Genomic DNA, 24,888 nt, shown 5'->3' on the forward strand with positions numbered 1-24,888 from the left:
TTAATTTAAGAATTCAGCAGAGAGGCTCCTGCTATACCTAGCAGATCGAAACTTGAGCTCATGGTAACACTGCACAAAGCTGTGATAGATGAAAGTAATAGGCAGGGCCAGCAAAACAATTCCGCTGACCACACAAATCCCTCCAAGAATCCTTCCGGGTATAGTGACGGGGCAAACGTCACCATAACCAACAGTGGTCATTGAGATGATAACCCACCAGCAAGCAGCTGGGATGCTGGCATAGCCTTCATTGGGTTTCCCTATTTTCAGCCCATGTTCAAGGAGCTGGGCGAGTGCGCTGAAGATTGCCATGGCGACACAAACAAAGACGAGCAGCATCACCATCTCCCTATAGCATCGCTTTAAAGTCAGGCCAAGTGTCTGGAGGCCAATGAAGTGACGGGCGAGTTTAATCACCCAAAAAATCCTCATCATCCTCAGGACCCTCAAGGTGACTCCAGCCCTCTGGAGCTGTGAATTCTCCCCTGTAAAAACTGTCATCAGCACAGAGATGTAGTAAGGAGTTATTGCCAGCAAGTCAATGATGTTCAGAGGTCTCTTGACAAACTCACACTTGTTTTTGGATACGATGAACCTCACAATGCACTCTGCAGTGAACCAGCCTATGCAGATCGCTTCAATTATCCTGTTGAAAAAAACACAAGCAGAACAGTTCAATTCCTGAGGAAACCTTTATTTGGGCAAATTTTGTTTTAGGTTTTTTTTTTTAGGGTATTTGGACATTATTACATTGAAATGGACTCAAACTTTTAGTAGACAAGCATGTCAGATACAGAGTTTTCCTGGATTTGGATTTAGTTTATAGATATAGCTTTCCAGTGACCATTAAGAGAATACTAATGGTTTGGAGCCTGCTACATATACTTCTCACCTGACTATATTTCATTAAAGCCTTATTTTTATATACTATCATTTGGGGGAGAGAAATAATACCTTTTTTCCTTGGTAAATTCAGTGTGGATGATTTTATTGTTTATGGCTGGCTGGAGCATGCTGGGAGTTGTAGGAGTTTTTCTGTCTAAATATGTATGCAACTGCTTTAACATAACATACAATTGCTTTAACTTTTAACATGTTAGAAATGTGCCTCTAAAATCTAGGAAAATTCAAGTCAGCTCACGTTTCCTATTCCTTGTACAAACTAAATGCCAGCAAAAGCAAGTAGGCATTTGTAGGTCATGCTGCAGAGTAACAAAGTAAAGCTGCAAAGTAAAACATACGTGCGTGCGTATGTGCACAGAAGTAGCTTTAGTACTCCTGCACTTGGATCAAATTATACTAGTTTTATTCCCCTTCAGGACTCTAATCTGGTCTCTTTTTAAATTCTTTCCCAGATGAATAATTACTAGTCAGCTGTAAAACAGCCCAAGCGTTCCTCCAAGGTGGTTGAAGCCAGTGAACTGAACAGAACAGAACAGAACACTGTGTTACTGCACCCTTAAATCAGAGCACCAGATAAAGTACTATCAGGTGACAGAAAAGTTGTTCAAATGTAGCCCTTCAAATAGCATTCATTGTTCTGATTCAAACTGAATACCATGTTCAAACATGGCTAAAACGTTTCAGTAGGACAGACATTGAATCATCGCAGGAAAGTCAATGATCAAAATAAAGGCCTTGTTCAAAGGAAGACCACTTGCCTTAGAATAACTGCCCTGTAACCCCTCCTGCATCCACCACCAAAGTACACTCATCTAGATCATGTTGTGTTCTCAAGGAAACAAAAGGAGGTGAAAGCCCAATCTAGCAGCCCTGTTGTTCCAGTGGAGGCTATGATGCACATAACAGAGCTCTCCCTTGCAGTTTGGGGGAATGTTCCTGGGGAGGATATGGATCTGAGTCAATTCGGACACTGAAGAGAGTGAGGTAGCTCCCAAAGCTACTGGAGCCCTAAGGAGCTCTAGTCTATAGTCAAGGTACCTACCCCACCATGAAGGGCTGCAATCCTAAGCATAGTTACATGGGAGTAAGCTCCACAGCCGCTTTTGTTTCTGGCTAACCCCACACTGGCAAAAGCAACTCACTATGCTCCCATTTCTGCATAACCGCAGGCAACATAGCTCTGTAGTTTTACTTTGACTACAGCAATGGTCAGCAACTAGACTGGCCAGCTAGCCATGTAAGATGTAGCAAGTGTGAGGGGCCAAATGTCTTCCCACTGCCACTTTTTGCCACCCATGTACTTGCAGCTGAAAGAAGTTGAAAGTCCCAGACCAAAGCCGCAGCAGCCACAATGATGTGCCAAAGAAACCCAAATTCTATGCCAAGACAAGTGGGATCTGCAGCCTGTAGAGGTGATGCATCTTAACAGTACTTTCAAATGGTGGGATTTCATCTAGGCATATCTTAGTTTCATGACATGGAAGTGTGCTTATAAGGATGACAAACTACAGAGAACTTAAAGAAAATTGTCACTTCATTTTACATTTCTTTGCCAAAACTGCTCCTTTAAATTGGTCCCAAATGTTTTGTGTAACTCAAATGCTTGCGTGTGGTAGGGCCAACAAGGGTGACCCAATAAAAGTTATTAAAATATATGTGGTTGTTGTTTTACCCCCCTTTGTTGGTTCCAATAAAATGTTTTGACCCTATAATATACAGAGTATTCGCATCCTTACACCATCCTCTCACTTCTTTTTGCCTGTAGGATTCCAGTATCTCTGCTCCCGTGTGTCCATTTTAACCAGTATGAATCACTGGGAGAAAATAGCAAGGGCTCATCAGTGAGGCATCTAGGACTGGATGTTGTGGCCAAAATCCAGGGCCTGGCAGCCCAAGGCCCCCCTCCAAATGACTACCCAGAGATTGACAGATGATGAGGGCATCAGCTTAGCAGAAGCAAACTCCATTTTATTCCTGTAGTCATGATGGTGCTATGATTTAAGTGAGCTTAATAATAAAAAAAATGCACATACTCAGAGTTCTTTGTTTTTTTAAAAAAATTGGCAAATATTCTAACAGATAAGAAATCCAGAAGCAGTTGTAAAGCATGGAGCAGCAAAGAAAAGTGTGCTTTAAAACTGAATATACAGAGGGCTTTCTAAAGCTGCGGCCACCACCCATAAGACCATTAAGTACAGGATCTAAAATGAACCAGCTGTATTACTGGGGCTCATAAATGTACAAAGCACTGCACCAAAAAGGGTGTGATTGGCCTCTCTGGTTCCACTAGAATTCTCAGCAGAACTACAGAGAGAATTGATTGTTCTGAATCCATAGGCAGAAATGCCACTGTGCTAAATAGCTGATCCATGTTGATATGGCTATATAAAAAATAAATAACATCAAAGGGCAACCCAATCATCCATCCATCCATCCATCCATGTTAGCTGCAGCAAAGTTGGGGAACCTACTGTCCAATTCATGTCTCCTATGGCTGATGGCAGGCTGTGCCAATTCCCAATAGTCTTGCAAAACCAAAACTGGATTTTGTATTCTAAAAATGGGGGAATCAGCCATTACATGTTTGTTTGTGCCAACCATCCTAGGTGTAACTTGAAACCCGCATGAGACCTCTTCCACCCCCACTCCACTCCTGCTTTTTGTATTATCTTGCCTGGTGAAGAGATCTGGAGATCGTGAAAGACTTCCACAATTTTGTATACATTTGGTTGGTTCTAATAAAAGAATTAACTGCCTGTACATTTTGTATTTTGTATTAGCCGGCATGGCCTACTTTATTTTTGTTTAGCTAAAACTGAATTCTGTAATCATTTTTTACAATGGGTTCTTCTACCCAGCTATGTGTTCATACAAATTTCTCAGATTATCCTAGGCAAGGGGCAGGAAACTAAAGAAGTTTCAAAATGGAGCTACTTTATGAAATATATGAATTGTGTCAGTGAAAAATACACATTTTTAAAATGGCTTCCCTATATTTTGATGCAGGCTCTGGTATGTATAACAATGAATAGAGGAAAAATAATTTTTGTTCTGTTTTAAAGCTGGTTATGCTCTCCAACAGCCATATCCACAACTCAGTAACATGGAAGTAATCAGTATTGTGTAGTACAATCCAATATGTCTATTCATTAGCAATGCAAAGGACTGCACTGTAATTCAGTAGAGCTAAACTGACTTTTAAAAAATTGTCCTTCAGCATTGCTGGAGGTAGAGGTCATGATTAAATTAAGAAAATCTGAGAAACAGTTAAAGTGCCAGGTTCTAATTAGCAACTAGATATTCCAGCACACGTGGCCATTCACTTTTCTTTTATATTCACTGCACTTCAGTTGAATGTTGACTAATTTAGAGTACTTATCAGCCTTTTAATAAAAGTTATTTTAATGCAATTCTTTGCACGTTGATTCAAAGTCTAGGTTTCCTGTAGCTTCGCGTCTCCCCACCCTTACTATAAACCAATCATTTTGTTTAAAGTTTTGCTCTGACTGATAAGACAGAACAGAATAGCCTATTTTCCATATAGACTGGTTTAGACTGCTTCAGAATTCTTTAAAAAGCACTAATAAGGGTAGTTTGTTATACTCAAAAGTAATTACATTCTGAGCCATTAAAGCATCTTTCAGTTGCAAATTGCATATTTTTCCCTTCCAAAGTTGCCTAAAATTCTTCAACAAATTTGTGGAGTGCTAAAAATAGAAAAATCAAAGGACTGGCCTCATCATCCACTAAATGTCTGAATAAAACATAGTATACAAGACAAGAAACATGAAGGAAAAAACAGAAGACAAGACAGCATGTGATTAAACTTGTCAACATCACTTTGTGCAAGAGGATGCTTTTATTCCTACATCAAAGAAGCACTAGAAACCACCAGTACATTCATAGGAACACAGGAAGCTGCTTTATTCTGGGCAGGTTCAGACCTAGAACAAGCCATGGGTTTCAGGGTGGTTTGTAAACCATCCCAGCCAGCCAGCCTCACAGGGTTCAGATATTACAACAACCCTGGCCCAGTGAGGGTAATTATGCTTGTTTAGGTGGCTCGTGATTGGCAAGTGTGGGGAAGGAAAATAAGCCACTATGGCTTATTTTCTCTCCATGATCATGTGAATCAGGTCACAGAGTCAGACCACTACACCACACTGGTTCTCCAACAAACATGGGCCAACAAACCAGGAAGCCATCATGTGAAGCCAGTTTGCAAACCACGCTTTGTGCTAATTGAATTCATATACCACTGGCAAACCACAATGAGGGTTACTGATCTGCCTCATGAGGCTGTTGCACCATGGAAATGGAAGTGAATTTATGAAGCTGTCTCATGATAAGATGGTAAACAAAAGCACACAAGCAGCTCAAAACCATGGTTTGCATGTTGAACATCTAGAAGCTCAAACCATGGCATGTGTTCTTTACTATGGTTAGCAGGAACCATGGTTTTGCATTATCTCTGAACCCAGCCATAGAATCAAAATTGAAATGAACTGAAAGGTCAAAGAGCTTAGGTCTTCCTGTAAAATGCAGCACCACCCATCCACTAGTCCTGTCTCCAAAGCACAGTAGTCTGTATACAATTCAGACCACTGTACAGCACTAGCAGGCGAAGAAGAACAGTGTAACAATATGAAAGAACTGCTGGATTCAGCCTGGACTGGATGGGGTGTGCTTCTTGGGAGGAGCCAGGAAGTAGTGAGACAGTGCATAGCTTCTGGCCTGAGGAGAGACAGGCCACAGCCTGAGAGAGCTCTGTGGAGGGGCCTTTGTATAAATAAAACTTGGAGGCTTGCTTATAAAGCAGAGTCTATTTGGTTCTGTGGGATGCAATCCACTAGCATGGCAGCGGTGACTGAATCCTAGGCAGAAGAATAACACACTGTGAGTAGAGAAAGAAACAGAGGGTGAAAATGAAGGGCCTGAAGCTACCAAGCATATTAAACCTGTACGCTCAGAACCTAGCCCAGGCATGGAAAACTTGGGAAGAGTCTCTATGTCGACATTGCAATGGCAGATAAAGAGGAGTCTGTGAAAATGAAACTGTTTCTATATTTGATTGGAAAAGTGGGGGAGAGAAATAAGTGAGACACTGTGTGCAAAGCACAGCATACGTTGGCTACGGTAGGGTGTTTTGATGCCCACTGCAACCCCACAAAGAATGTAATGGTGGAAATAAATAGATTTTTCATGCAGAACCAAGCAATAAGGGAAGGCAGTGAGGAATATCGCACCAGTTTAAAGATGTTGGCAGGCACTTGCAATTTTGGAGATATCACAGACTCCTTAATAAGGGATCAGATAATGTGTGGAATACAGGACATATGAATATGAGAGAGATTGCTGAGGTAAGCAGACTTGACCTTGGAGTTCTGCAAGACAGCTGAGCTGTCCAATGACAGGATTACAGCCCTGGATTACATGACCTGCAGTAGGGGTTGTGCAGTGGGCACGAAGCCACCCCTGCCACACACCAGGTTTGAACAATGTGCCAACGCGCGCTGCAGCGTGCATAATTATGTAAACAACTGCCATGCGTACATCAAGCAATATACAATTGCTTCACTTTGTGAAGGGGTGACAGCTGGTAAGTCCCCAATCCTTGCCCCCTTTCCCAGTATCCTGCTGATAAGTCCTGCTGCCTCCTCCTCATAAGAGTTGCCAGGGTTTGAATTGCCCCCTAGTACTGTTCCTTGAACAGCAATGTGACCTGCTGCAATTAGCAGGTAATAAAATGATGTTTACCTCCTTAGCATTAAAAGCACTAGGTGCAATTTCTGCTTGTCAAACTTTTGTTAAAGGGACTAGACTGAGAGGCTGATCTTTTTGTTGTTGTTTTTTCTGCCCAGTTTAAACCCCTACTCTTCATCAGCTTCTAGGTTTGTTTGCTAATAGTGCCAGACAATATCCCTTAGAGATGGTCAGCTTCCACATCCTGGAGCATCAAAGTGCCAACCCCTAGTGTAAAGCCAAGACCCTGAGCACAAAAGAATAAGGACATTCCTTTGAAAGAAGATGAATCAGCATAGTTCAGTGAACTTATAGACACAATTTGGCCAAAAACTTAAGCCTGAACTCATGCATGCCTACTTGGAAGAGAGTTCTACTGAGATCAATAGAAATTTCTCCTAGGTAAGTTTAGAGATGTAAAATCTGCAGAAATGTTGAGCCCATGGGGGAAAGAATGTTCCCCCCCCAAAAAAAAACACAGAATTTTGGGGGGAAATGGCAAAATAAGCTATACTTACTTTTTTAGTTGTCTAAAAATTTAGATCTAAAGTAACTTTGTTGCTTTAAGACAGCCTTCCCCAACCTGGTGCCATCCAGATATTTTGGACTTCCGCTCCCATCAGTCTCAGGCAGCATGGCCATGGTCAGGAATGCTGGGCTCTGTAGTTCAAAGCATCCGAAGGGCACCAGGTTGGGGAGGCCTGCTTTAGGAACATAAAGCAGTCTGACTGTTCCTAAAGTTATTTTATGGGCAACTTAGTTTGCTCATAAAATTGTCATTATATTTTAAAACTTTTAAAAGTAAACTCAGTTAGTAAATGTGTAATTCTTGTCTGAATACATTAGAACTACATTAAATGAGTGCTACAGCATCAGAAACACAGGCGTCTAATAGAACAAAACCCCAAAATGCACATTTACTGTCAAGAATGTACAATGATGACTCTGCTCACATGTTGGGAAACTGAACATAAATGTGTATCAGTGAAATATATGTTAGATCAATAATTTTAATAATGAATGAAAGGAATAACTATGTGGGAATCTTACAGAGAAGATTCCGCATGGCTTCATTATTTCCAGCCATTTTACACTGCTAGTCTTTCTATAAAAGTGTTCTTATTACATAATTTAAGAAATCATGTTGGGGGGGAGTAAAGGCTGGGTAACAATATATACTTCGTCCTAAATTCTAAAAGAAAATATTTCATATTCCCAAACTGTTCAATTTTTCGTAAAAAACCAAAAAAGGTCCTTGGGGGGGAAAAACAAACTTTTTTTCCGGGCCTTCACATCTCTAGGTAAGTTTGCAGTCTTAAGCTTTGTTCAGTCCCAGAGGTTCCAATGAGTTAAATTTCAGCATGTGCTTCACTCTCCCATTCAAAACAATAGGTTGACAGTTTTTGCCAACCTGGGGCCTTCCAGATATGTTGGACTACAGCTTCCATCATCCCCAGTCAGCATGCCATTGGCATAGGCGGAAAGAGGAGCTGAAAATGCTTCATTTTATCTGGATTTTCTGGGACCTAATCACATAGATGAACACTTAAAATGCACTAATTTTAAGCATGACATAAGCATGGCCTAACTTTCTCGAGATTTTATGCAATGGAAAAAAGGGATACATTTTTTTTCACATCTCTAATGTGTATATATGATGAGTATCTTGTGAAGTTTGAATAGTATTGCAGAAGACTAGTCATATCCATATGTTTAAAGCTATGCCTATAGTTTTCAATAACCACCCACAGTTCTCTATTTAAAGAAGTTTAGAATATAATCCCCACCACCACTACCCCTCAAAAAAGACAGAGAAAAGATGCCATAGCCTATGACTTGTCAACCTGGCAGTTAGCCTAGAACCATAAAAAAGAGGAAAAAACAGGTATGACTGTTCTGAAGTTCTACCACTTTCTGACATATTTACTGGTGCTTTAAGACTACTAAACTTTTACAGATATCAATTTTGTAATGGGAATAAATGTTCTCCATAAACTATAATGGTAATGTCTGCAGAAGCAGCTGTTTGGTCTGTGATTCAACAAAAGAACTCCGTGACTCTGAGCTTACTACACACAAACGAAAAAATCACAGTTCCAGTGTATGGGAGTTAAGAGTTGGTTGGGACAGTCTGTTCTTGATGCTAATGAGTTATTAATATACATCCCTGGGAAAAGTCTCCAGAAGCATGCACAAGACAGTTTTATTTGCATTACAGGACTTGGTGGTGGGGATGGTGGGGGTGTTAAGATGGCCCTATAGTGTCAGATGGCTCCAAATGACCTGTTACGGTAAAGAGCCGAAAAAGCTACCCCATTTTCCATAGTGTGCATTTTAGCATGTAACACTCAGGATTAATTTATAGAGGGGTGCACAGGTCAGAAATGTTAAAGAGCCTCATCAGCCATCTGCTATGTGGGAGCAAGAGGAAAATGAACAGTGGAGTTTACATTTTCAAAAGCTAAGGAAGGGGAGCTTCAAACGAAACCCTGTTCTTTTTTTTTTTTTAAACTTGTATTATGCTGTTTTATTCCTTTTATCTTTTATTGTTCACTGCTCCAGAATCTGTTTAGATGTGGAGCAGTATATAAATATTGTAAATAAATAAATATTCTGGGGCAGGAAAAAAAGAACAGGGACTTTGTATGCATTTTTTTTCCCCACATTGGTATCTTCAGAATAACAACTATCCTGTTTTTTTCCAAAGGGCATATCTATGCTAGTAACGTCTAACGGTTCTGTGCAGGGTGAATGTTTTTGGCTAGGCTTGGCAACTTCTCTTTAACAGCAGCTGAATCTGCAGCCTTTACCACGAGTTAATGTTTGTCTCCATCCTGTCAAAAACTTCCATCACTAATTCATTCATATCAAGATTCTGTTAAAGGCAGAACTGCAGGGGCGGCTGAGAAGTTAGGCAACCCTACTCTAGCTTCTTCCAAATCATCCTGAACAAACAGTGATTACTATTAAACCAGTTCCAGCTCAGGACTTCATGGCCTCCATGACAACCATGGGGCTGTCTCAGTATGTCATCGGCCCCACACATGAAGCAAGGCATACCCTTGATTTGGTTTTTGCTCCAACTTGTGAGATGGGTAGTCTGAAGATTGGGGGGCTCCAAGTAACCCCATTATAATGGTCAGACCACTTCCTGGTGAGACTTGAACTTATGGCGTTACTCTCCTCCCGCGGGGGTGGGGGACCTATTCGGATGGTCCACCCCAGGAGACTGATAGAATCCAATGGATTTCTGAATGCTCTTGGAGACTGTCCAGCAGAGAGAGCTGGTGATCCAGCCGAGGCCCTAGCCTCACTGTGGAATAGTGAGAAGCGGAGGGCATCGACTTGATTGCACCTGAGCGCCCTCTCCAGCACTGTGGAGCCCGTTCTGCTCCCTGGTATACTGGAGAGCTGCGGTCAATGAAACAGGCCGGACGTCGGCTAGTGCGGAAATGGTGCAAGACTCGAAGTGAAGATGACCGAGTATGCTCTAGAGTGCACAATCGTGCCTAGTGCATGGCTGTGCGGGTAGCAAAGAAGGTTTATTCTGCTGTCTCCATTGCGTCCTCAAGTAGCCGTCCAGCGGAGCTCTTCCAGGTGTTAACATCCTCCCCAGGAAATGGGGCCCTGGCCCCGTCGAGGACCCGCTGTGAGCTTTTTGCATCGCACTTTGAGGACAAAATCACTTGTCTCTGCAGCGACCTTGATGCTGTTGTTAGTGCAGGACCAGTCAAGGTGTCTGATGCCAACATCTGCCTGATTTTGTGGGATCAGTTCCAGTTGTTACGGCCTGATGATGTGGACAAGATGCTTGCAGTAATGCGACCGACCACGTGCCCTCTTGATCCTTGTCCCTTCTGGCTAATAAAAGCTAGCCGAGAGGGTATGACTGGGTGGGTCCAGGGAGTGATAAATGCTTCCCTACGGGAAGGGGTGGTCCTTTCAGGAGGCAGTAGTGCGGCCACTCCTGAAGAAGCCCACTCTGGACCCAAAGGTATTAGACAACTACTGCCCAGTCGCACATACCCCATTTTTAGGGGAGGTACTTGAGAGGGTCATGGCGGTCCAACTGCAGGCACTCTTGGAGAGTACTGATTATCTAGACCCATTTCAATTTGGGTTTCATCCTGGCTACGGGACTGAATCAGCCTTGGTCGCCCTGATGGATGACCTTTATCGAGAGAGGGACAGGGGGAGTGCAACCCTGTTAATTCTGCTGGATCTCTCATCAGCTTTTAATACCATTGACCATGGTATCCTCCTGGATCGACTCCGTGGGATGGGTATTGGAGGCACTGTGCTACAGTGGTTCCGATCCGACCTACGGGGCCTATTTCAGAGAGTAACATTGGGTGACTGTTCCTCGGGCCCTTGGCAATTGAGCTATGGGGTGCCGCAGGGTACTATCTTGTCCTCAATGTTGTTTACATCTATATGAAGCCGCTGGGAGTGGTCATTAGGGAAGTTGGAGCTAAATACCATCAGTATGCTGATGACATGCAGCTCTATTTCCCTGTGTCATCTGAATCAGGAGAGGCTGTGCAAGTCCTGAATCAGTGCCTAGACTCAGTAATGGGCTGGATGAGGGCCAGTAAACTGAAGCTGAATCCTGGCAAGACGGAAGCCCTGTGGGTGAGTGGTTCCCGGCTCCGGGACATAGGCTCATTGCCTGTTCTGGATGGGATCCTTCCCTCTGAAAGATCAGGTCTGTAGTCTGGGGGTACTCCTAGATCCATCATTGTCGCTGGAGGCCCAAGTGGTTGTGGCAGCTTGGAATGCCTTTTACCAGCTTTGGCTGGTTCACCAGCTATGGCCTCTCCTGGACAGGGTTGGCTTGACCACAGTGTTACACGCTTTAGTAACCTCAAGACTAGATTACTGTAATGCGCTCTATGTGGGGCTGCCCTTAAGGCTGGTCTGGAAGCTGGAGCTAGTGCAGAATGCAGCAGCTTGGCTGTTGTCAGGGGCTGCCCCTTTTCGGTGTATAACTCCTTTGCTGAGGGAACTGCACTGGCTGCCTATTCGCTACCGGGCCAGGTTTAAGGTATTAGTACTAGTGTACAAAGCCCTAAACAACTTGGGACCAGGATACCTAAGAGAGCGCCTCCTTCCTTACCAACCTGCCCGGTCACTGAAGTCATCAGAGGGCATGTTCCTGGTGGTTCCACATGGACCCACGGCCCAGTTGGAGTCCACCAGGAAAAGAGACTTCAGTGCGGTGGCCCCTTTCCTGTGGAACTCCCTGCCTTTAGAGGTCAGGCAAGCACCAACATTGTGTTCCTTCTGGCACCTCCTGAAGACGTTGTTATTTCAAGAGGCCTTCCTTGCATGACCAGCTGTGGTTTGTTAAATTCCACTTTGTTGGGGTTTGTCTTTATTTTTTTTTTAATGTTTTAATTTTTTTAACCTGTTGTTCTATTCTTTTATCATGTTGTTCACCGCTCCGAAATCTTCTGATGTGGAGCGGTATATAAATATTGTAAATAAATAAATAAATAAATTCTAAATCTATACAGCAGGTATGCCCTAAAATGATTGGACCCGCCTTTCTTAAAAAAACAAAACAAAACAAAACCCTGGTTGCCCTTTCTATAAAATCCCTATGATCTCATAGATTTGGAAGTTTTAAATTGCACACCAATGGGGTTGCCACCTTTTCACTGGCCCTGCTCCTTTGCATTTTAACAGCTGCTTGACAAAAAGATATTTAGTTGGTGAGGCTTTACCTGGCATGGAGAGAGCTGATGGGAAAGACTTTGCATGCTTAATTCTATGTGTCGAGAAAACTCCTCCTAAACACACAGGAGGCAGTAGGAAAAGTGTAAATCCTGCACATCAAGAGTGAGCACAATAATATGGCTATTCATACCAAACTTTGCAAAACCAAAGTTTTGCAAAACTTTGCAAAACGTTTTGAGCTTAATTGCCCTTTACAGAGGGCTGTAAAGGGCAATTAAGTTACATTATGTCACAGGAGTACTCCAGCAAGTCACACAGAAAAATTAATAAGCAGTAAAGAAGTTTGTTATTTCTCATGCTGTGGATGGTGTGAACAAAATATCGGGATAATTCTTCACTCCCTGCTTGTTTATACTAAGCCCTGCTACTCTGCCTTTCTCCTTACCTATCCTCCATCTCCACCCTCTTCCTTCTCCCTCTTCACCCTCTGATCTACCTCATCTCTGCATTTATCCATTCACTCAGTTCCCAAGAGCACAGAGAGAGCCAAGTGGATAGGAATAATGCCTTAAAGGCTGCACTGTATTTCCAGCAGAGAGCTCAGGTGGCTGCCCTGCCCAGCTCTTTAGATGTTTTAAGGCTCACTCTGTGTGTGTGTGCGTGTGCATGTGTGTACACGCCACAGGGAGAGATAAGTGAGGCCACCTGTCTGAGAAATTTCCAGTAGGATACTGCCAGGTCTGGCTCTACACCTGCCTCAGAAAGGACCAGGGGCCCTTAAGTCAGAGCTACTCACATGGACACAGCAGTTCCCACTCTTAGTTCTCTATCTCTCTCTGGATATGTATGTGTCACACCAAGCAGGGATGTTTGGTGGCTATTTACACGGCTTGGGTAGTCAGGCTTCTGCCTGGAGGCTACTGTTACTCACCTAAATAAGAGAGTAACAGAACTGGAAGCATGAATGTATTAAAGACTTGAATTCCAAAAACAGGAACATGTTTTTTGATTAGCGCCAAAAAAGAAAAAAGAAAAAAAGTCAACAACAGTGAATGATTCTGCAACTAATGATGACCTATTACCTAGGATAACTTAAATTATTTCCAGTAAGCAATACCAGCAAGCATGTTATTTATATTCCCTGCTGAAATATAGACACGCATACATTATGTGCTCTTCCTTAATTGTGATATTTTGTGTATAGATTTATGGTTTGAAGAGAAAGAAGACAACCACTAACAAATGCATACCTGATATTTTTAGAGACCATACAGTAATCTCACACTTTAACCTTCAATTAAAGATTTGGAAATGTCCACAGCACTTAATGGCACCTTCTTCTGATCAATATGTTTACAATAGTGATACAAGATCACACATCTGAAGACTACAGATTGTATAGATACTCGGCAATCTCTTCCAGAGCATAACTCCGTAAATGAATATACTAACTAGTTTTATTTATTAATTTATAATTATTAATTACATTTCTAATCCTCCTAATAACTAATGTTCTCTAATCTGCCCAATAACTAATTAGTTCATAGATTAATTGAATTAAATATATTAATAAAGATGATCTTGTAATCTCTCAAAAGTTGGTTTTCTTTCACTCGTCGCCATGGTAATTTTGTTATACTCAGAGACCTGCATATTAAAGGAACAAAGCTGGATTACTCAGTCTGGAGTAGTCCTATTTAAAGTTAATGAACTGCACCAATATAAACAGTAATCTCAGCAGTATCTGAATCACAGCCTTCAAATTTCTAAACAAGCTCATGTCATCTTTTGAAAACAACTATTTACATATTTAAACCACCAGCATTAACACAACTGAACCATCATGAGCTATTTCTGTATTCTATTCAATTCTATTGTGATTTTAAATTCTATTCCATGTCTTTCCAAAGATACAGTTTTACTGTTTTATGAACCTTCCTGTACCATGAATTCTAAGCAAAATTTGGCAACTATTTCATGTGGAATCTCTGCTTTTCAAAACACACACAACACAAATGAAAATTCTATGGGAAGGATCCGACAGTGTCCAGCTGCAAGCACTATTTGTGTTGTACTAGCAGAAACTAACCCTTATCAAAAGCACTTGCTAGTGTGACAGATTTCCTGGGAAACCCATCGTGCTACCAGGTGCTGTTGACATTGCACAAGCATCAGTTTCTGCTAAGCAAACATCAATAGTGCTAGTGGCTGGATTCTGTTGGATCCTTCCCTATGTCCCACAACTCTTCATACTTTCAAAATAAAGGACATCTTTTCAAAATCTCCCAAGCTGAACCTGGAAGATTAATCTTTATGTATTGTACTTACAGAAACTATGAACATATTACATTGTTTTTAAAAACTTGCCAGTTTAAACCAGCCAACTCATGTTGGCTCAAGCTCCGAAAAGCCAAGAAACTGAAAGCTAAGGCTGATGCCTTAACAGACATACCCTGTGATCAGTGATGATGTTGTGCAATGTCACTAATTGGGCTTGTTTACATCTTACCCTCCATGCACCCACACTTTTCCTTAGTCTTGCAGGGCCAAATCCATATGGGGAGGATGGAATGCCTGAGACCAGCAAAGATGCCCCATGTTGTCCTGGTCCTGCACTGCCTTATGAAGCATCTGAACCTTACTGTTTTGCTAGAGAATTGACCCATGCCAGTTTGTTGTTTGCATCAGCAGCTGGCAAGATGGGTTAAAGAGTGAGAGGATGCAGTACAGCTAGATGCTTCATGAGGCAATACAGGACCAGGATAGTGGGGCATCTTTGCTGACCTCTGACATACTTAACTTTAGCTGTACCACTGAATTATGGTGCTTGTGAAATTGAACAAGCAAACAGATAGAAAAAGGGCTAGGCAAAAAGAAATCAAGAACACAATAAAATAAAGGGAGGATGAGCTAAGTGGCAAAACTGCAACTATTTATACCCATTTATAAGACTGGGCTTAGGAATTATCCCTCAGGCAAAAGGGCTGGGGCAACAGAACCTGGTCAGCAACTAACTTTTAATGAAGGAGCCATGTTTTGACTGAGCAAAGAACGTAGGAAGCTGCCTTTCACTAGGTCAGGTATTTCTTTATCTAGCTCGGTAGTGTCTATTCCAGTCTTCCCCAACCTACCCAATGGCGGTGCTGGTGGGGATGATGGGAGTTGTAATCAACACATCTGTAGGGAACCATGTTGGAGAAGGCTGGTCTATTATGACATCCCAGGGTCTGAGGCAGGGGTGTATTTCACCTCCTGCTACTCAATCAGGGCCAGCGTCAAGGGTAGCTATGGTCAGGCAACTGCCAAGGGCCCTCTGACAACAGCCCCCAGGAGTTGCTCCTCCTCTTCACCATTGCAACCTGCTTATTCACCTGCCTCTCACTCTGGCCCAGACAACAGTGGTAGTGAGAACAAGAAGCAGGAGATGCCACTGCCTACCTGCTTACTGGCTCTCTGCATGTCAAGCAAGCAAGTCTTAGCAATGATGAGAAACAGAATGAGCAGCATTATCAGCTAGTGATCATGGCAGGATGTTAAAGAGCTCTCTGTCTTTATCCCGTTTGCTTGGAGTAAGAGTGCCAAAGCGCATAATGGATGTTGGAAGCCCTTGGGATTTGGGACTACGCAGGAGGCATGCAACAGAACATAATAAGAACCTGGTGCTGGATTGCGTATCCATTCAATAGAGCGCTATCCAGTCCACACTGGATTGGAGAAGAGCAGCTTGATGTAGCAAAACAAGCATCCAGCTATGCACCCTCTTTAAATTAAAAACAACAACAATGGGGTTGATGTGTGCTCCAGTGCTGCAGTGTGGGAAGTGAACAACGCTCAAAGAACTTCTTAAAAGTAAATTGTAAAAAAATATTCACAAAATAGAAAGCCACTGCTTCCAGGTCCACCATTTTTTTTAAAGGTTTGGATGAATGGTACTATGGGAGAGCACTTGGCTTCTCAAGTAGTAAAGCAGTTATAAAAATAAATAACAACTTTTTAGAGGACAGAAAGTGGTTCAAGGATTCAGCTCATCAGTAGTGATGTCACAGGGACTAGCCAATAGGGGCCCTGTGACGCTTGCTGAACAAGATCCTACCCAGCAGAGATAATAAAAAAAGATGAGTGAGCTGGGATGGAGGGTTGTATTTTTCCAGCAACAAGTCACGGCAATTTCTGAATGCCTACAACAGTAACATTATTGTGAAGGAAGATATTGTACAACAACTAACAACTGTGCGTTTACTCCTTGATTCAGCAAGGGAAGTCTGCATGGGCAGATGAAGCAGAAGCTCCTTGTGATGCTCATCCAGCCCCCTTTGAATTTGGTAGATGTGTCTGATCCTGATAGGGATGCAGATCCCCAGCTGGGATCGGTGACTAGTCATCTACATGCACACAAAAACCCCACATGCAGCTAAAGCTGAATGAGCAGCACATTGCATGGGGGGTGGGGAGAATGGTAATTTTAAAATGCCCTCATGTTATCTTTCTGCATAAATATGTCTGTTACAAATTGGTTGAAATCAACTGATAATACAAGAATGTTCTGTGTTAGACCTGAGCCACATTAGCAATCCGCTTAACTGAGTTGTGGACAGACTCTATGATTCTATGAGCCACATCTATGTGTCTTTTTTCACTTGCGTAGACAGTGGACACATGTATCACATGCAACTATCCACATCATGTCTCTCTAGTGTGCACATGCTACTAAAAATACAGCTAGTCACCCCATATCTTAAGCTAGTGGAAGTGACTATACAGTACATTCTATTGTATACCCGTTCTATGGAATGCATGGATTGGCCTTAAGTGTTGAATTTTCCACTAAAATCAAAAGATCTCAATGTTGTGTTTTAAGGGCTTGGTTAAGACTGCTTTCATGAAACCACTAGAGCTGGGGATCTCCTGCGGGCACCAATGTGCCAGTGGACACCTGTCTTGGCACCCACCGGGCTCCCTGCCCCTCCTGATATTTATTTTATTTTTAAGGGGGTGGTCAGATTAAAAAATAAACTGGGTGGCTAGCATGCTGCAAAACAAAGTGCCACCCTCCAATGCCACCTTTATTTCAAATAATGTTTCTGGGCTCCAGATAGGCCCTAGAGGCATTCTTAAAAAATTAAAATGGTGGTTGGCTACAGCCCAGTGCTTCATTCTGAAACATGCCCAGCTGCCCAGGAAAAACAAAAAGGTACGCTGCGGTGGTAGGGAGTGTCCTGGGGAACAAGAGGGTTTTGCCTGTGCTGTGTGTGTGTGTGTGTTTCACTGAGCATCACCAGTGTGCCTTCTGTGAAATGGATGGTTTGTGGTGCTTTGTGGGGGCAAATATGTGATTTGCCACTTGGGGCTCAGGGTCCACCTCTGCCTTGTACTTAGACTCTTGGGCAAGTTACTTTTCTTATGGTCTCACCAGTTTGCCTTCTGGGAAATGAGTGTTTTTTGATCAGCCATGCCATTGTGGTAGTCATTTTGTGAGAGTGCCCACAAATGTGCCACTGACCCAAAAACGTTGGGGATTCCTGCACCAGAGTAACCCCACAGGATCATTGAAGGTACAGCAAAAAATAGGGTTTGTTTTCCTCAAGTCCAAGTTAAATTACAGATGTAACTGAGGTCATCAGGTTAGCCAGTGTAGTGTAGTGGTGAGAGTGACGGACTGGGAGCCGGGAGATCCGGGTTCTAGTCCCTACTTGGCCATGGAAGCTCACTGGGTGACTTTGGGCCAGTCACAGACTCTCAGCCCAACCTACCTCACAGGGTTGTTGTTGTGAGGATACAACGGAGAGGAGGAGGATAATGTAAGCCGCCTTGGGTTCCTTGCAAGAGGAAAAAAGGCGGGATATAAATGCAATAATAAATAAATAAATAAAAATAATGAAAACTAATATTAAGACGACACCAGCTCAGGATCCCATGTAGAGAATCTTACCTTTGGACAAAGGCCCAGGCTAAGGAATCATTTGACCTCTCCCAAATTTTATGATCAATTCATCTTGCTACTCTATATTACCATCATAGTTCATTATGAGACTTTGCTTGTATTTTTAAGTTGCCTGGAGGTGTTTTAAGCAACGTTAGGCTAAATATGTCACTTGCATTATTTAAGATATCTATTTCATTTTCTCTTGGAATTTTTTTTAAAGATCACCATCCTTTTTTTGTACCAAGTATCTGGTTCAAATCTAGAAATACGTTAGAGAGAAGTAAAAAACAAATCTGCACTGCTGTATGTGTTGGTGTAACTAGAATATGATTGATGATATTAGACACTAACGAGACGAACACGATATCATGTGTTCCTTAACCTGAAACATACCTTGTTTTGTAGAAATTTTATTTTATTGCAGAATCATTTCAGTAATCCTACTGCTTTAAACAAGATTACTCATTCAACTAGGTCTATTTCTAGGCATAAAAACTGCAGGTTCCAAAGAAAGAGCAATATGTATGTGAAAGACTTGAGCAAAGTCAGACATTAGCAATTCTCTTAGAAATATGACTTCATACGCAGTTTTGTCCTGAACCCACATCAAAAACAAGTGTTCTTTTTTTTTAGCAGGTGAAACTGGATTCCAAAGTTTTGTTGTGATAAAGCAATACCTATAGAAAGTTTCCTCTAAAATATCTAACTTTGTAGCTTTCTCATTAGAGTGCATTAGTATACGTGGGAGGACTATTTAAATAAAAGACAGTTCTTTTATAAAGGTGGTTACGTGGGTATCCCAGGGGAGCGTGGTGAGACAAAAGAAATAAGCAATAGAGTTCCTACTATTTCAGAGGCAGCAGGGGCCATCTGTTTGGCAATAGAACCAAAGTCATGTCTCTTCTTGCTGGTACAAAGCTTTGAAAGCAAGACCTAAATGATGACCGCAAGATTGAAATTTCAAAAGAGATGCTTTAGGGCTGTGGTTTCTCAAAGGGTGTACATATTTTCTACATAACAGCAGTTTCTGGAATGACAGACAATTATTTGAAACAAGAAAAATCTGGCATCCTTTCCCTTCTCATTTGGGGCACAAAAATAATTTTATTGGCCCAACTGCTGCTGGTAGGAGTAGTCAAATTGTCAGTTTCACACAATACTTCATCAGACAAAATACTGCATATTCTTACACTAACAGAAGTGGGTCCAATAAAAGGTATACTTATTTAGTATTTCTTATTTCATAGGCCAAATCCAGAAAAAGCTGCCTATATTATAAATGGGAGAAAGTTGCCTATTCTAAGGCATTGTGTGGATCAGAGGCTTATAGAATCAATCCTCTTCCTTTCAGCTTTCTTATAAAAACGCTGAGCAGGTAAAGGTCTGTTAGAAAAGCTTTAAGCATGGGGCATGCTATTTCAAGACCAAAGGGTTTGCCTAGAAAGCTGGTTTGATGCAGAAAGACATCTTTCAACTATATCAGAACCACAGGACTTAAAGAAAGGTTGCCAGGTTGCAACCCAGAAATCTTCATAGTGTCTTTAAATGCAGTGGGAAATGAGGTAGCCTTGGCTTTTCCTGCCCATTCCTTCACTTGTTGTCTGCCTCCTCTGCTCTAACTGATGTCACAGGCAGGACTACAGGTGAAGGAGAGAGGATTGACATCAGAAGAAAGGATGGGAAAATCTGCGGCTGCATCTAGTAATTGGAAGGTACAGTGCAGATCTCTGCATCACAGCAGGATAAACCTAGTTTTAAAAGACTTGATGAATCATCCTTTCCTAGACCCCTACCGTGGGGGAGACTGGATTTGACAGGTTCCTGGGCTAACAGCAACCTTGTGGTCCCCCTTCTACTCTGAGGGTAGTTAGGAGCTACCACTTACATTTCCCACAATCCCCTGGAGTGCCTGACATAGCATCACTCTTGCACATAGTGGAAAATTAAAATGGTGGATGGACCTGGCTGGTGGGGGAGCAGGGGAACAGGACAGCAGATTTCAGCACTGGTGGACCCACTAGGCACAGGTGCCTTGGCAGCTGCCCTAGGATGCCAGGCCACGAGAGAAAACTTCTTATACTCCAGTACAGTTTTTCAAACTTTTTACCTTCATGAAAGTCCACAGCAACTTCTCTGCTGATGAACCTCCCCCCACAGATCTCCAGCTGCCATAGATACTCAGATGCATTTGCAGCGCGTTCTGGGTTATGTTCTAGGCACACACTCAGTTCATGCAGGGCACTGGCTGGCCACTGGGCCTCATCACTGCCTTATACGAACTGAACATGCAGCCTAGAACACAACAAACACAGCTGCACATGGCAGAGAAAGATTGGGAAACCTTGTCTGACATTACTGATTTCCTGGAACCGCAGGCTGCTCAGGGCAGTTTGAAAGCAGCTAAAGCATCCCCAATAGATACTTACCCAACCTTTTCAGGAAATGTGTGTGTGTGTGTGGGGGAGACTTTCCAAGGAAAGGGATAGCTTATTCTTCTGTGATACCAAACAACTGCACCTTAGTTGAGATGCAGCCTCTCTCAGGTCCATAACATGTGGTTTATTTATTTAAACTAGTTGCCTATAATTTTTCCTAAGACACAAGGAGGCTTTACATCAAACCTCACAGCTCCTGCATATTTGGAAAGTTTCAACCTGGCAACAAAAGCGAAGAAGCTGCAAGACTCTTACAGTGCAATCCTATGCATGTCTGCTCAGAAATAGGCCCCACTGATTTCTATGAGGCTTACTTAGAGATATGAAGGCCTGGGGGAACAGAAAAGGGGTGGGGGCATTTTTTTCAAGGGGTTTTTATAAAAAAAAGGGGACTCCCCCTGAATTTCTCCATATTTTCCCCAAGCCTTCATATCTCTAGGCTTACTGCCAGAAAAATGTGCATGGGAGTGCAGCCATAGTCACGGCTTGTGGAAGGGAGAGGAATCCCAAGCTTTTCTCTTGCTTTGGTGCCTATAAAGTTTTACACTGGTAATCTGGCACCTTGTAGTGCTGACTCCCTCTCCCCAACCTTAATCTCTGCCTAAGCCTGACCCCTAAAATATTGATGCAAGCTCCTAACTAATAAGTACATCTGTTGTCTAGGAACCAGAGGAAGATTTGGCCTCGTTTGAAATGAGGCACCCTCTCTTCTGACCAAGCACTGCTGTAGCGTCCTGTCCACACACCTCCCCCCCGACCCCCGCCTTGCCAAGTGGGCTGGTGTCTCACGGGTGGCATGATCACAAGGAAACTGGGGCGAGAAGGCAACCAAGGTGGTGATGACGGAGAAGGGAGCTGAAGAGGAGACGACAGACTGAGACTGCACTGGACACACTTGGACAGGACACCGTGGAGAGGGGAAAATATTAATGGCTTCCTCCTACCCTGAAGGCTCCCTGATTGAGTCTGCTGTGTACCTGCTCTGCTCTTCCATGCTTCGGTTCTCGGCGGCCCGCCACTCGGGCATGGTGCTGGCGCACAGCACCACCATGGAGACGATGACGAAGAGGATGGAGACGGTGGCCAGGATCTGGGCGGCTAAGGAGGAGGTGGGCTCCTCGAAAGTTCTCCTCATCCTCTCCAGCCATTTCTTCTCGCCGGCGCCAGGCGGGGGCGCAGCGCCGCCGGTGCCCTTGTCGGCGTCTCCTCGGCTCTGGCGCCGGCCACCGCTTTTGCCGCCGCTGCTGGTGCTGCTGCCGCTGCTCCAGCCTTCGGCGGGCTCCGCCTGGAGGTCTTCGGCCGAGTAGTAGGTGTAGGTGTCGGACATGCGGTCGTCCAGGCGGCGCTGGCAGCAGTAGTCGAGGTGGGAGCACTCCAGGCCCCAGTAGATCATCTCGTTGTAGAAGGAGAGCTCGCACATGTGGGGCACGAAGCGCAGGTGGCCGTAGCGCACGTAGAGCATGATGAAGCCGAAGGCTTCCGAGTGCCGGTCGAAGAAGTACTCGTTGCGCTCGCGGTCGTAGTCGTCGCACACCTCCAGCACGTCCTGCTCCGACAGGCAGCCGTGCAGGCGGCTCACCCGGCGCAGGGGGAAGTCCTTCAGCACCTCCCGCGAGAAGGAGTAGCGGGTGCCCCCCACGTTCAACACCACCACAGGCGGGGCCCCCCGGGCAAAGTTCATGGCGTGGGGGGGAGGGCGCGGGAGAGAAGCGGGGCGCGCGAGCGCGCGGGGCGGCTCTGGCTGCCCCCGACACCCTCCCCGGGCCGTGGGGTCAGGAAGGGCGGGCGGCGGCGGCCCACCCCCGCTCCTCCTCGGGCAGGCTCAAAGCGGCGCCTTCGGGGGTTCTCCTTCACCGCGTTCCCTCGGGCCCCTCCTGGCTCCGCGAGGCAATGACGGCGGCTCCCTTCGGCGAGGAGGGCGGCGGCGGCTGCGCTGCCCCGCTCGACAGCGGAGCGTGCGGCGTGCGCCCCGCGGAAACACACCCGCTAACAAGGGCCCGGGCGTCCCGGAAAGGCGCGCGGCGGCCGCTTCAGCGAGGGGCAGCGGCCGGCGAGCCCACGCGCCCGACGCGCGCAGCGCCCGGGGCTGGCCGTGGAGAAGCGCTCCTGGCGCCGCCGCCGCCGCCACGACTGCTGCCGCCCGCGCCGAGCAGAAGGACCGGGGCGGGCGCGGAGGGCATGGCTCGGGCAGGCGAGGGGAAAGTCCCGCCAAGTTTGCCCGGCCCCGGGGTCGTCCGTTCACGCGCAGCCTTCGAGGCGCCGCGCCGCTCGCTGTGCCGCGCGCCTCTGGGCTCTGGCACCGAGCGAGGCTGAGAGGCTCGGCGGCTCCGAGGAGCGAGGGCAGAGGCGGCGGGGAAGAGACACGCCTCCTCCTTTGCTTGCCCTCCCCTCCCGAGCACCGAGCGAGCGGAGCGGCCTCTCTCTCCCTCCAGACTGCGCTGGGAGGAAGATGGGAGCGCCTGAGAGGATTCCTCTGTGCTTCGCAACCTGTAAGGAGTCAAGTGCTGGCAAGCCTCTCCCCGCACCCCGTTAAGGGGCAGGCGGGCAGGTCTCTCCCCGCACCCCGTTAAGGGGCAGGCGGGCAGGTCTCTCCCCGCACCCCGTTAAGGGGCAGGCGGGCAGGTCTCTCCCCCCACCCCGTTAAGGGGCAGGCGGGCAGGTCTCTCCCCCCACCCCGTTAAGGGGCAGGCGGGCAGGGCTCTCCCCCCACCCCGTTAAGGGGCAGGCGGGCAGGGCTCTCCCCCCACCCCGTTAAGGGGCAGGCGGGCAGGGCTCTCCCCCCACCCCGTTAAGGGGCAGGCGGGCAGGGCTCTCCCCCCACCCCGTTAAGGGGCAGGCGGGCAGGTCTCTCCCCCCACCCCGTTAAGGGGAGGCAGGCAGGGCTCTCCCCCCACCCCGTTAAGGGACAGGCGGGCAGGGCTCTCCCCCCACCCCGTTAAGGGGAGGCAGGCAGGGCTCTCCCCCCACCCCGTTAAGGGGCAGGCGGGCAGGTCTCTCCCCCCACCAAGTTAAGGGGAGGCGGGCAGGGCTCTCCCCCCACCCCGTTAAGGGACAGGCGGGCAGGGCTCTCCCCCCACCCCGTTAAGGGGAGGCAGGCAGGGCTCTCCCCCCACCCCGTTAAGGGGCAGGCGGGCAGGTCTCTCCCCCCACCCCGTTAAGGGGAGGCAGGCAGGGCTCTCCCCCCACCCCGTTAAGGGACAGGCGGGCAGGGCTCTCCCCCCACCCCGTTAAGGGGCAGGCGGGCAGGTCTCTCCCCCCACCCCGTTAAGGGGCAGGCGGGCAGGTCTCTCCCCCCACCCCGTTAAGGGGCAGGCGGGCAGGTCTCTCCCCCCACCCCGTTAAGGGGAGGCAGGCAGGGCTCTCCCCCCACCCCGTTAAGGGACAGGCGGGCAGGGCTCTCCCCCCACCCCGTTAAGGGGAGGCAGGCAGGGCTCTCCCCCCACCCCGTTAAGGGGCAGGCGGGCAGGTCTCTCCCCCCACCCCGTTAAGGGGAGGCAGGCAGGGCTCTCCCCCCACCCCGTTAAGGGACAGGCGGGCAGGGCTCTCCCCCCACCCCGTTAAGGGGAGGCGGGCAGGTCTCTCCCCCCACCCCATTAAGGGGCAGGCGGGCAGGTCTCTCCCCCCACCCCGTTAAGGGGCAGGCGGGCAGGTCTCTCCCCCCACCCCGTTAAGGGGCAGGTGGGCAGGGCTCTCCCCCCACCCCGTTTAGGGGCAGGCTCTCCCCCCACCCCGTTAAGGGGCAGGCTCTCCCCCCACCCCGTTAAGGGGAGGCGGGCAGGGCTCTCCCCCCACCCCGTTAAGGGACAGGCGGGCAGGTCTCTCCCCCCACACCGTTAAGGGGCAGGTGGGCAGGGCTCTCCCTCCACCCCGTTAAGGGGCAGGCGGGCAGGTCTCCTCCCCACCCCTTAACTGCATCCCAGAGATTTCAGCCTTTGCTCTACACAATATTTTATCTCTCTCTGCTTCTTTATCTCTTCCCACTTCCTCTCTAATATTCTGCTCCCCCACCCGCATTTATCTACTGTTTCATCACTGGAGGCTGGTGCCTCCTACGTCAGTGGGGCTCTGAACCCGCTCTGGGTTTCAGTCAGAACCAGTCAGAACTCTAAAGGAACAATCCAGAGTGCTGACCCCTATTCCCAAAATGGGTTCAGCACCTTGCATAGCTCCATTAGAGTTCTGGCTGAAACCCAGAGCAGATGCATT

General features: G+C 46.2%; 2 protein-coding genes across 2 annotated transcripts in view; one reads left to right on the forward strand and one right to left on the reverse strand.

The window, feature by feature from the left end:
* Nucleotides 1-22,875, reverse strand: KCNG3 (potassium voltage-gated channel modifier subfamily G member 3). The gene is made up of 2 exons (XM_084828920.1): nt 21,627-22,875; nt 1-646 (listed from the first exon to the last, which is right to left on the reverse strand). Exons 1-2 carry the CDS (start codon nt 22,361-22,363, stop codon nt 1-3), a joined length of 1,383 nt encoding a protein of 460 aa, XP_084685046.1. The 5' UTR covers nt 22,364-22,875.
* Nucleotides 22,573-24,888, forward strand: part of LOC146360132 (uncharacterized) — a 14,544-nt gene continuing 12,228 nt past the window's right edge. The window contains exons 1-2 of the mRNA XM_084821725.1: nt 22,573-22,644; nt 22,697-23,171. Coding sequence (XP_084677851.1) covers nt 22,573-22,644; nt 22,697-23,171 — 547 coding nt within the window. The remainder of the gene's footprint in view (nt 22,645-22,696; nt 23,172-24,888) is intronic.

This window comes from Heloderma suspectum, chromosome 1, assembly GCF_057233095.1.
Source record: "Heloderma suspectum isolate Gila_16-S chromosome 1, 16-S_ref, whole genome shotgun sequence".
Classification (NCBI taxonomy): Eukaryota; Metazoa; Chordata; class Lepidosauria; order Squamata; family Helodermatidae; genus Heloderma; species Heloderma suspectum.

Coding starts and splice junctions, on each gene's coding strand:
- KCNG3 (XM_084828920.1), bottom strand. CDS start 22,363: ATGAACTTTGCCCGGGGGGCCCCGCCTGTGGTGGTGTTGAACGTGGGG. Junction 647..21,626: donor TCAATCAGGGAGCCTTCAGG/GTAGGAGGAAGC, acceptor TTTTTTCAACAG/GATAATTGAAGCGATCTGCA.